Genomic DNA, 12,964 nt, shown 5'->3' with positions numbered 1-12,964 from the left:
AATTGAGCGAAGCGGCAATGGCTATGAAGTACTTTGTAGTTGCACATGCAACTTTCATGAAAGAAAAATAAAAATGTAATCAAAAACATGTGCATTGTGGCAGGCAAATTTGAGTTTATTTTTAAATACCTTGCAATGAAATACACATTGTTCCTAAAAGGAAATTCTGACATTAAATGAACATTTGAAGACCACAAATAGTAAAAAACAGAAAGAGTATAGTTGTAAGAATCCATATATACGCAATTTCCAGCTAAAATATAAAGTGAGAGTAGAAATAGGCAAAAGATAAACAGACTAATATTATTCTTAGGTGCATTCATTTATACCGGCCCTTATCTCGTTAAGTTATAAATAGAATTCAAGGATTCTTGTTATAGTAGGCCCAAAACTACATCAAAAAGTATCAGTGAAGAAGACATTGTGACCTCCATGAAATGGTGTTGAGTGGCCACGGTGGAAATGTCAAAACGCAGCAGCCCTGGCTAGGCAACAGCAGCCTCCATGACAGTTTGTTAACTTGTCTTTCGTAGGTGGCCACAGAAAGTTCCATAAAGTGTACTGTTTAACCAATTCCCTTCTATTACCACAACAATATGTACCCAGGGTTTTATGTATACACTTAAGATTTGGGGGAATGCAAGAGGGAAGGGTGACTGTTTAGAATTTCCTTGGAAATGTCTATGCACATTACAATGTCCCACGGAGCCAAATTCCTTCCAAATTGATGAGCATGCTAAGGAGACAACAGAAGAGGAGAAAAGAATGAGCAAACGGGTACAACTTACGTTAAAAAATACATTAGCCTTAAGCCTACAAGTTATTTACTGACTTTCTTTTAAGTAAAGCACCTATTTAATATCCACCCAATATTAATTTAAGACTTATGTGGCCAGTGTAGAGCTAAGCACTGATGATAATTACATAAAGAGACAAAGATGGGTAGGAAAAGAGACTTACAAACTTACAATTAAAATGCATCTTGATAAGCAATGTCCAAACCTAGCTGCATTCTATTAACATCATTCAAATTAAAAATAGAGACTGTTCGGCCACAATTCCATCCCTTCCCTACTTGGTCCGAACCTACTGGGAGAGCCTAGCCCTCCACATTACACGGCGCTCCCCGACGGGATTCTGATGCAGCCAGGCCACCCATTGTCATCTGAGAAGCATCACTTAAGGCCCTCTGTGCTGGAAGCACTCTGCACTTCTAAGCGGGTATAGCTTTCACCCTAGGGTCATCTGCAGAAGAAACTACACATGTGTATCCTGACATAAGTAATTTTAAGAGATTCTGAAATCATTCCTCAATTTGTTTCAAAATCAACCAAACCAAATCAACTTTGATCACTGACTGCATTTAGTTCAGAGAGAGTCCACATGTTAGGTAAAAAACAAACAACAACAACAACAAAAGTGTCTCCAATCCTTTCCACGAAACATCTCTTTTCTAAAGTCTTCTCATCGGGGTTTCTGCCCAACAACTAAGGCCTAGAAAGCCATGAGTTCAGACATGTCACAGATAAGGACCACAATGGATGCTTAGCATCTAAGGAAAATGGGCAGCTTATCAACTTAGAAAACTTTTCAGATAATACAAAGGAGGCTATGGAAAGACCAGGATCAAACTAATTGTTTAGAGACAGAGTTAAACACCACATGTCCTCACTCATAAGTGGAAGTTGAACAATGAGAACACACAGGGAGGGGAACATCACACACCTGGGCCTGTTGGGGGGTGGGGGACAAAGGGAGGGACAGCATTAGGACAAACACCTAATGCATGCAGGGCTTAAAACCTAGATGACAGGTTGATGGGTGCAGCAAACCACCATGGTACATGTATACCTATGTAACAAGCCTGCACGTTCAGCACATGTATCCCAGAACTTGAAGTAAAATAAAAATAAAAAATAAGTAAATAAACAAAATGTAAGGGTAATAGAAAAAAAAAAAAAGAAAGAGTTAAAGAACGGGGAAAAATTGAGATGAGAGAGGGGTGGCAATAAAATACTATATATTTACAGCCATGAACAGGAAGAAATGTTTTAGCTAGCTGCCTAAAGTTATATGAGCTTGCTCACCAGGATTATTGCTGAAGTGTTAGCGGCGAACTTCAGATCCACCCACGAGGGTGAGCAATCATCGTGTCTAACACTCCCATGAGAAAACTGTGGTTGAGACAAGCTGAGGGAAGTTAAGGGACTCATCTTAGGTCTGTGTTGGCAGCAGAGCTGCCCAGTCTCCTGATGGCTATCTAGGCAGCACCTCTTTCCACTCTATTCCTTTGCTTTTTGAACATTGTTTCCAGGAGGTAAACAGCAGTATATTCTTGGTTTCGACTTACCTTTTCTATTTGATACAAATAATAAAAGTACTTCTGCGCAGGAGAAAACTAGCAGGGAACTCAGAAATCTATATGGAGGGCTAGAACTACGTTAAAAATACTAGAAATAGAAACTCTCCAGTGACTTCCCAAAAAGAAACCGAACACCCTGTGTTCATGGGTACGAGGGGATAAACCTCCATCATGTTGCCTTGATGAGAAAATCTTCAAAGATGTAGCTACCCAAAGATTGTTCTAAGTTTTTGTCAGGAAGAAACGGGTTACAGTTTCTATGTCTCCTTTCTCTAGCAGGAAAGCTTGTTTGTCTCTACCTGTGAAATTAGTCTATAATCCCACCCCATCCCAAATAGCAAATCTAGTACTGGCCCTGGGCGAGAAGTTGGTTCAGTATCAAATCAGTCTTGCTTTTGGTCTGCCAATGGTTAGATTTTGGTTATTAAAAAAATTAATAGTATGGTGGTGATGACAATGATGATAGCAGATGCTACCATTTATTTCATATTTAATCCGATCAACAACTCTTCAGTTTAAGTATTGGCTCCATTTTTCAGATAACAAAACTGAGGTCATAAAGGGGAAGGAACTTGCCCAGCTAGTCAATGAGAGCCTGAATTCAAAACCAAGGCTGCCTGACTTCCAGAAGAGAATGGGCTATCTCAGGAGATAGGACATTCCTAATCACTGGAGGCTTCAAAAGAGGCTGGGTGTCATTCAGCAAGAGTGAAATACAGTGGGGAGCCCAGCATGGAATGTGTTGTTGGACCCTTGTTGGACCCAGTGAACGAAGATTCTTTGTCTGCATAGAAATGCTGCTCCATGTCTTTTAGAGACTGGTATGCAGGGCAGTTAATAAATGAAAGCTATTTTTCTCTTGTCCTTATTCTTGTTTGTCTTATTATAATTCTAACTCCTAGCTCTTCATCGTCTCCATACTGAATGTGTTTTGTAAAAGCAATCTGTGTTAACTTATACTCTGATTCTTACTATTCCTTCCTGCATAATTACATCTCTGTTCAGTTAGATTAGAATCAATATTAAGTGTCTGGGACTTAATTTATCAATTGCCCATCTCTACTGGAGTTTTGGTACTGACACATCTCCTCTCTGTGTATTAACCACTGGCTAATACCACTTAAAATCGATTCTAATCTAATTCCCAGTTCTAGCCTCTGGTCTCTCCCTGCCATTTCTCAAGTCCTAGGCCCTCAAAGATTTTTGCAATGAAGAAGGGTGAGATTTCAATGTTTTAGGTAGACACTTAGCTTGCTCTTACTAAATAAATTTTCATTTTTAACAAAATGAAATGGAAAAAAAGTAGATGAAAGAAAATTGATCTGATTATTCACCTCTTTGCAGTAAAACACACTCAATTCCATAGGATGAAACCCCTTCTTTAAATTGTGAAGTTCAGGATTTCTTAGAAATATAGAGCAAATAATATCTACAGTCCATTCATCAACAAGTCTAAACATATAGAATTATTTAGAAAAATACACAGTACCTCTTGATTCTTGAGTCATGATGTTATTTTCTTCTAATCTTAAAGAGAAAATTAAGAAAAGTTAAATGTTCAGATTATAAATAACATATTCTAATTTTCTATAGAACTGTAAACAGTAATGACATATAAGTATTTGCTAGTCTAAATCACAAAGTACGGGAAGAACAATGAGGAACAAATATAGTATGTTAAAAATAATGTAATATAGCCTTGTGTATAAAGCGAACATATTAATAGTCATTTAAAACTATACATCAGACAATACCTTGTACAGTGGTTTTGTAAATCAGCATTGTTTACCATGAGCCTCACTTAAAAACTGCCTTGAGCAAGAAGCTATCTATCAATCAAAAGATGCCTATTAGTCAAAAGGACTTCATTGGCCCCATAACTGCTAACTATTAAAACTCAGAAAACGGAGCCTCATTTCATTTAATTATGCAATAGGCAATTACTTTTCCTTTAAACAGCAGATTGCTTATCAGTCAGTCATCTTATATTACAGAAATTTACCTTTCTGTTCTATGAAAACGCCATAAGCTTACATAAATATTAGCTTTCATTTTCACACTGATCATCACTAAAATTAACAAGAAATTAAAAATATGGAGCATAACCACAAACAAAAGCTAAATTATGCTCTGGAATTCTTCTTACCATGTAGGTAGCCATTTCAACCAATGACTGCAATGAACAGACAGTACTTATACATGGTTCACTATAGCCGATACATAGATTGAGTCAAGTAAGCCGAAATACAAATTTCATGCTTTTTCATAAAACATAAAAATAAATAAGAAGGGAAAATCAGTAGCAGATGATTTCACTTACTTTTCCGAACTGTCTTTGTTTGACTGGACACCATATTGACAGCTTCAGATGGTAGGCCAACATATACTCCTCCATAGTTTCTTGATAAAAAGAAATCAAAGCAATTTAAATGGTACTATCTATTTACAGGAAGCAACAGAAGCATGGAGTACTCCAAACAACTACATAATTATTAAAATAGCTCATGGTTTTTCAAAAGTAGAATTTAGAATATTATGGCCCTTGGGAATATCATTGGTTTCCTAGGTTAAAAAGAAGCTATTTAAAAAACAAAAAAGAAAGATGTATTGCGTTAGAATTTTTAGATATTTTACTTGTAATGAGAAAGAAGAAAATAATTCGGGATGTTACAATTTAGTATAGTATTAATTATTATACAGTGACATGTTACAGTTAACATTTATCAAGAATTCAGAGTGGTCAACGTGGTATGATAATAGGCATTATGGACACACAAAGATATCTTACTAATAGGGAGATATAAAATGAGGCAGAGAGAGCAAAAGAGAAATGAGGGTGGAGTGCAGTTAATCAGAGAAGTAGCAGGACAGGGAAGGCTGAGAGAATGAAGGGAAGCTGTCCAGTTAGGGAGAGGAGCACACCCAAACGTCATAGGATGAAAATTAGCACACACCACATGCATAGAACAGAAACTAAGTTTGCTTGGAAGGAGGAAAGATGATGCATCCTGGGCAAGTTCTTTTTCAGACCATATGCCCCTACCTGTATTCTCTGTACCAATAGTTTTCCTGGAGGAATCTGTGTTATTGGGAATGTGCTACAGTGTGTTAAATCCATGAGGTATGGCCAAAACCATTCAAACTAAAGCCAGCTGCAACACCAAACATACCTCCTCTTGTCATCTTCTGTTATGGATTCTTCTGTTCTAAAAGGTCAGAAACATTTGCTATGAGACAGTTGGTTACATAGTTGGGGACTTCATTTTTGGTTATGAGAAAAAGGGACTACTGAGTTAAAGTCAATTTTATTTCAAGTGTTTCCATCAGACTTAAGCAGAGGAGCAAAACTATCCATCAAGTGTTTCTGTGACAATATTCTGCCTTCACCTCAATCGTTCATACATTAAAACTTGGTAATTTTCTACAAACCAAAATGTGTGAATACAGCAAATGCCAAAATGCACAAATGCCAAATGAAATGGAAAACTGAGGGCAGCTGAAATTGGGAAGAAGCCTGAGTTATCGTCTTGTGTGTACCACCCACTCCCTGTGTGACAGACAGGCTGTGGGCGAGCTGCCAGCCTGTGTCTCATTTGTAAAATAAGCTGGTTGACCAGATGACCCCTCAGGTCTCTTCCAGTCCTAATACATGATTTTAGATCTCTTCTGACACTTCAGTGGCACAACTATAGGTACTGAAAGATTTCTTCAGTGCAAAAAGAGTTAATGCCTATTTGATTTATTTTATCTAAAACATGAGCCATTTCATACATGATATACTGCAAAGACAGGGAAAATGTTTAAAAGGACACATTTAGAGGGGATCACTACTTTAAAATGCACAGATTCTCTCCTTGCATTAAGAGGAATCCAGGCCAGGTGTGGTGGCTCATGCCTGTTATCCCAGCACTTCAGGAGGCCGACACAGGTGGATCTCTCGAGGTCAGGAGTTCGAGACCAGCTTGGCCAACATGGTGAAACCCCATCACTACTAAAAATACAAAAATTAGCCACGCATGGTGATGTCTGTAGTCCCAGCTACTCAGGAGGCTGAGGCACAGGAATCTTTGAAGCCGGGAGGTGGAGGTTGCAGTGAGCAGAGATCACGCCATTACACCCCAGCTTGGGCAACAGAGGGATACCTGGTCTCAAAAAAAAAAAAAAAAAGGAAAAAAAGAAAAAAAAAAAGGAGTCCATATTCTACCAGAATTCCTTGGCATATTTCTAGGAGAATCAGGACACTTTCCTTGAAGCACTACTTGGCACACATAAGTTGCTTTTCTGAAAGAAAAAAAAAAAAATCAACAAGATTCCAATGTATCTGGCTGAATTCAACTTGTAATGTTAAGGGGCTTCAGTTGAGAAAAAAGCAGACTGCAAACATCTAAACGTCATTGACTCTTCTGATTCAGAGACAGTCTAACTCTGATTTTACCCACTTAAAAGTTGTGATATTTCAAATGTGACTATACATGTGTATGAGATTTTTGCTTTATTGGAACAGCAAGTCCAAGTCTATAAAGAAGGAAAGTGCAGATTTAACAATTATCTGGTGAACGCTGGCCATGAACAGCTAATACTGCAAGAGAGTACAAAATCCATCTTGAGACTTAATTTACCCAAACTGAGCATACAGCCTAAATGCACCACATGGTTATCAGCTTCATTCACCTCTTGTTCATGCTGGATCGTTTTTTAATTTGAAAGTGTCAAAGTTGTACTAATGGTGTTATGCTTATTGATGTGGTATAAGAAAGTGTTGTTTACTACTTTTAATTAAAATGGATTTATAATCCTTTAGTGTAGATAATGGAGAAATGATGAGGACAAACTCGTTCAAGATAAGTTCTGATAAGAACTGTTTACTTTGGTCCTGAGTGATTAACTTTCTCATGAAATCACATGAACCTGTGAGTAACTGGTTGCTTATGCCACACATTTCCTGCCACAACTATTCTTTTCACATCCATTTACATATCCGTTTAATTCTTTCCCCTTTTGCTTAACTGTGCTTAAGGATATATTCAAGGTTTTAAAATATATTTTCACTTTCCCAAATTTAAGAAAATGGTCATTTACTTTCTCCTGTGAAATTATTCAATATCTTAAAACTCAATCTGTGTTCTCCATTATAAAATTAATCAAAAACCTTACACGTATAACTGGCAGGAAAGGATAATGTAGTTGCCATATTTATTTGATAATAAATTAAGCTTCAGATATAATGCCAAATCTTAAAAAATACCACCTATAAAGCCTTATAAGATATCCACTGTTTTTTTATTTTTATTTTTTTGAGATGGAGTGTTGCTCTGTCGCCAGGCTGGAGTGCAGTGGTGCAATCTTGGCTCACTGCAACCTCTGACTCCCTGGTTCAAGCGATTTTCCCCCCTCAGCCTCCCGAGTAGCTGGAATTCCAGGCACGTGCCACCACACCAAGTTAATTTTTGTATTTTTAGTAGAGACAGGGTTTCACCATGTTGGCCAGGCTGGTCTTGAACTCCTGACCTCATGATCTGTGCACCTCGGCCTCCCAAAGCGCTGGGATTACAAGCATGAGCCACCGCGTCCGGTCAGATGTCCACTCTTTTAAACCTTCCACTGAGTTGTAAAGTCTGCCTTTGCATACACACTTCCATGTATAAGACTGTCACTTCATCCATTCCTTCCACAAACAGTTATTCTACAACACTAGGACTAGAGACCAGGACTCCATGGGTACAATGATGTCATTCATGAGTTCCTCCTGTGTGTCAGGCACAGTACAGGGCACTGCACGTGCATCCATGCTATTCCTCACAACAGCTCTGAGAGCCTAGGCCTGAGGAACCAGGTACAGAAAGCCATGTAATTCATAAACATACAAGACAAACAAATATGACCAACATCCATACCCCATCCATCTGACACCAAAGCCATGCTCCATATTCTGATTCACCACTCTCCTTCTCAGGCAGAAAGATATAAAAGTCAAAAACAGTTCCTGTGAAAGACGAACATAGTGGCTTCTCCTAAAGTGGGCAATTCACTTCCATACTGCTTTTGCAAAAGCTTTGACCATCACCCCATCTCTCAACCTGATTGTGTAACTATACTAGGCACTTTGCTAATCCTATTAGTTCATTTAATCCTCATACAATCTTGCAAGGCCAGTACTGCTCACATTTTAAAAATGAAAAACTGAGTAGCATGATCGAAGTTACGAAGTCATAGAGCCAGAATTCAAACCCAGATTTGTGTGATCCTAATTCCTGCTTCATACACTGTGGGCCAATGCTAATTTGCATTAGAGAAACATACACCTTCCTGCAGCTGGAGCTCTCCAATTTGTATCATCCCACTCAAGAAAAGCCGGAAATGAGATGGTAGAAGACTCCTAGCCTGTTTCATCAGCATGAGAAACAACCTCTGACAGCTGCCAGGGACCATCAATCTTTGCAGATCTTGTCAAATTGCCACATAAGTCATTTTTATGCAGGTACAAAGATTGTTCCGAGGAGCAGTTACATTAGAATCTATTCAACTTGACAACCAGGTCCAGACTAAGGTTAAATCAGAAAGGGGTGGTTGGTCTAAACCAACTCTCCTTGTGGAAGGATAGGTCCTAGCCATTGTGTTGAGCTGCCTGGAGAGAGAACCAAATGCTGTCCAGCCAGTGTTCAAGGGGACACGGGTATCCTACCTGCTGGGGTGGCACGGTCCTGCCCCAACTGCACAAGCTTTAGCGTAAGGAAGAAAAATGGGTCAATACACAGCAATAAAGACCCCTGGTAAAAGGAAAGCCCGGATATGTTAAGCCAAACTCCTGACAGGCCAATGCAACTGCCTTAGGTTATTAGGCTTTTAGGCTCCATAGTCTAAAAAGCACACCTTCTGGTGCGGGGGACTCATTTCAATAAAGGTCATTTCTTGGTAAGAGAAGTGGACTTTATCCTCTGGCCGTTCAAAACTGGGATGTTAAATTTATTTTATCACTCAACACTTTTACAAGAAACTTAAAGTCTTTGGGATTTGAATCCTTGTTCTCAAGTTCTCAAGATTTGAATAATGCCCTGGCTATCCAAACATAGGGGGTGCCCCATATGGAAACCATTTTAAGGAATCAACATACCTTTTTCCCCCCACAAAACTCCTTATTTTGAAAGATTTTACCTGCCTTAATAATTTCAGCCTGGGCAACATGGCAAGACCTCGTCTCTACTAAGAACACAGAAAATAAAATAAAATTAGCCAGGTGTGGTGGTATGTGGTGGTATGTGGTGGTCCCAGCTACAGGAGGTGGCGGTCGAAGGATCACAAGAGCCTCCCTCTTGTGAGTAAAAAAGGTATGTTGATTTCTTAAAACAATCTACAGGGCAGGTACAGTGGCTCACACCTTTAATCCCAGCACTTTGGGAGGCCGAGGCGGGCGGATCACCTGAGGTCAGGAGTTTGAGACCAGCCTGGCCAACATGGTGAAACCCCGTCTCTACCAAAAATACAAAAATTAATTGGGCATGGTGACGTGTGCCTGTAATTTCAGCTGCTTGGGAGGCTGAGGCAGGAGAATCACTTGAACCTGGGAGGCGGAGGTTGCAGTGAGCCCAGATTGCGCCACTGCACTCCAGGCTGGGCGATAGAGACAGACTCGATCTCAAAAAAAAAAAAAGATCTACCTAAGATGAGGCAGCCCAGATGTTCACCTGAGCACGGGAGACAGTGGTTGCAGTGAGCTGAGATCATGCCACTGCACTCCAGGCTGGGCGATAGAGACAGACTCGGTCTCAAAAAAAAAAAAGATCTACCTAAGATGAGGCAGCCCAGATGTTCACCTGAGCACAGGAGACAGAGGTTGCAGTGAGCTGAGGTCATGCCACTGCACTCCAGCCTGGGTGAAAGAGCAAGGCCCCATCTCAAAAAATAATAATTATAATAATGCACTTGTCAATATTTTCTTAGACACTTAAGTGCCAAAAGGAGCTTCTGATGGGCATGGGATAACTGAGGTGCCCACAGGTAGCTTATGTCATTCAAATCAAAGGCAAATACATTTTACATTTACACGTACACATCACTGTAGGCACACGTAGATTTCAGATCTGTTAGGTTTCAGAAGTTATAAAAATAGTGTCTGGTCCTTCCTCAGCCCTGAGGATCCAGAATGTCTTGCTGGAAATGGTCACGCTCAGGCCAGAACATCCACAGCCACGTAAGCTCCTGGATGAGCCACTCCGTTCTTCACAAGGATGTGATTATTTTCTTTTCTGGTCACTACAGCTCCAGTTGTAGGGCAGTGACCACTGCATGGTCTGCAGCGGTGATTGCTGATGGACTGCAAAATTTGTCCCCCAAACCAGAGAAAGAAATGGGGAGGGAGAGCAGAACACAGAGCCATACCCTCCCCAGCCTTGTGAGAACAGCAGCCACGGATAGGGCCCAGAAGGTCCTCAGAAGGAGGCAGCAAGGCCCTAGTCTCTGCAGTCAGTCCTAATGCAGATCAGTAAGGGCAAGGAATGAGATGACTTCACCCTCTAGAATCTTCCCTCAGAGAGCAGGGCCTGGAGATTGAATTATTCTCTGCTGGAGGAGATAAGCAAAGTGAAGACGAGGCCAATTCACGGTGGCTGAAACTAGAAAAGAGATCAAGCTGTGCTGCTGCACTCGATCACACTTTTTGGGAGTTAATTGGTCCAAATACCTCTACAAACTCAGTTTAAACATAACCTTTCTCCCTCAGAAAAGGAGCAAGTGGACAAACAGCAACCAGGATAAATCTCTCATGGTATAATTGTAATATATATATATATATTTTTTCTGGAGAAGGAGTCTAGCTCTGTTGCCCCAACTGGAGTGCAATGGCGCGATCTCAGCTCACTGCAACCTCCGCCTCCCAGGTTCAAGCGATTCTCCTACCTCAGCCTCTCAGGTACCTGGGACTATTGGCACACACCACCACGCTCGACTAATTTTTGTATTTTTAGTAGAGACAGGGTCTCACCATGTTGGCCAGGCTGGTCTTGAACTCCTGACCCCAAGTGATCCTCCCGCCTTGGCCTCCCAAAGTGCTGAGATTACAGGTGTGAGCCACTGCGCCCAGCCAGTAGTAATCCACTTCTAAATAATAGCCTCCTGGGGTGGAAGGCATAATTCAGGAAGCAATGCCCAGACACCCACAAGCCAACGCACTAAAAACTGGAAAATGGGAGAGAAGCAACTTGGGGACAGCAAGAATACCCCTTAATCTACTATAAATGGGGAAGAAACCTTGAAAATAAGGCTTATACCAAGAGAACCAAACTGCAGAGTTAGAGGAGATAAGAGATCAGATGCCATAAACCAAATCACCTAAAAACAAAAAGTAAAAGGTGAATTCTACCAGTTTCCCTCCCACCTCTTCTGGCCTGGCCCCAAGAATTGAGGCTTCTCAGGACTTCTCCAATTTCACAACCATGGAGTCAAACGTTGGTGCCAATGCAGGGGAAGAGAAACTAGCCCAAATTACCAAGGGATCAAGGGTAATCTGGAAACAAGCACATGGCACATCAAGACAAATCCTGCTCTTGCTAGGGGACCTGTGCTAGACATTAAGTCCATTAGAGAAGTGAAAGGGGAAGGAAGACCCAAGGGAAGGGACTGGAACCAAGGGCTGGGGTTTGGTCGAAACAACATCTGCTTTACATCTGTGCCCAGAGCCAATCTTAGAAGGAAGACTGACTTCTGGAGTCCAAAGAGTGCTGGAGGAAGCCAGTACTAAAGGATTTACATTCATTTTACTGAGCAGTGATTCCATGTTCTAGTTACACACGAGACACTACTCTGAAGAATAAACTTGTGTAATAAGCTCGTTTTTCCAGGGTAAGCATGACTGAAAACCTATCGGTAAATTGCCTTCTCTGGTATGCAAGACAATGTTGTTTCTCATCATCTATACCATTTGAAAAATTTGTGGAAAGCAATGCAACATTTGAAAAAACCTAAGAGTGAAATATTTTTTAATCATAACCTCAAATACCATCTTATCAGGAAAACCCTGTATTTATTTATTTTTTATTATTGTTTTGTTCTTTTCTGAGACAGGGTCTTGTTCTGTAGCCTAGGCTGGATAGCAGTGGCACAATCACAGCTCACTGCAGCCTCAACCTCTCAGGCTCAAGGGATGCTCCCACCTCAGCCTCCCTAGTAGCTGGGACCACAGGCGCACACCTCGCACCTGGCTAACATATTTTTTTTTTTTTTTGTAGAGATGGAGTCTCACTATGTTGCCTACACTGGTCTCGAACTCCTCAGCTCAAGTGATTCTCCCACCTCAGCCTTATGAGTGGCCGGGACTACAAGCACGCGCCACCACGCCTAGCTATAAGACCTTTTAGGCCGGGCGCGGTGGCTCAAGCCTGTAATCCCAGCACTTTGGGAGGCCGAGACGGGCGGATCACGAGGTCAGGAGATCGAGACCATCCTGGCTAACACGGTGAAACCCCGTCTCTACTAAAAATACAAAAACTAGCCGGGCGAAGTGGCGGGCGCCTGTAGTCCCAGCTACTCGGGAGGCTGAGGCAAGAGAATGGCGTAAACCCGGGAGGCGGAGCTTGCAGTGAGCTGAGATCCGGCCACTGCACTCCAGCC

General features: G+C 41.1%; 1 protein-coding gene across 1 annotated transcript in view; it reads right to left on the bottom strand.

Annotated features, from left to right (window-relative positions):
- Positions 1–209: 209 nt before the first annotated feature.
- Positions 210–12,964, bottom strand: part of CUNH12orf75 (chromosome unknown C12orf75 homolog) — a gene marked incomplete at its 5' end in the record, with an annotated part of 46,689 nt that continues 33,934 nt past the window's right edge. Inside the window, 4 exons of the mRNA XM_017895299.1 lie at positions 210–736; positions 3,852–3,889; positions 4,683–4,762; positions 5,533–5,568. Coding sequence (XP_017750788.1) covers positions 3,885–3,889; positions 4,683–4,762; positions 5,533–5,568 — 121 coding nt within the window. The remainder of the gene's footprint in view (positions 737–3,851; positions 3,890–4,682; positions 4,763–5,532; positions 5,569–12,964) is intronic.

This window comes from Rhinopithecus bieti, unplaced genomic scaffold (assembly GCF_001698545.2).
Source record: "Rhinopithecus bieti isolate Rb0 unplaced genomic scaffold, ASM169854v2 scaffold_24306, whole genome shotgun sequence".
NCBI lineage: Eukaryota > Metazoa > Chordata > Mammalia > Primates > Cercopithecidae > Rhinopithecus > Rhinopithecus bieti.
Note: the sequence above shows the minus strand (reverse complement) of the source record. Positions and strands in the feature narration are given on the sequence as shown.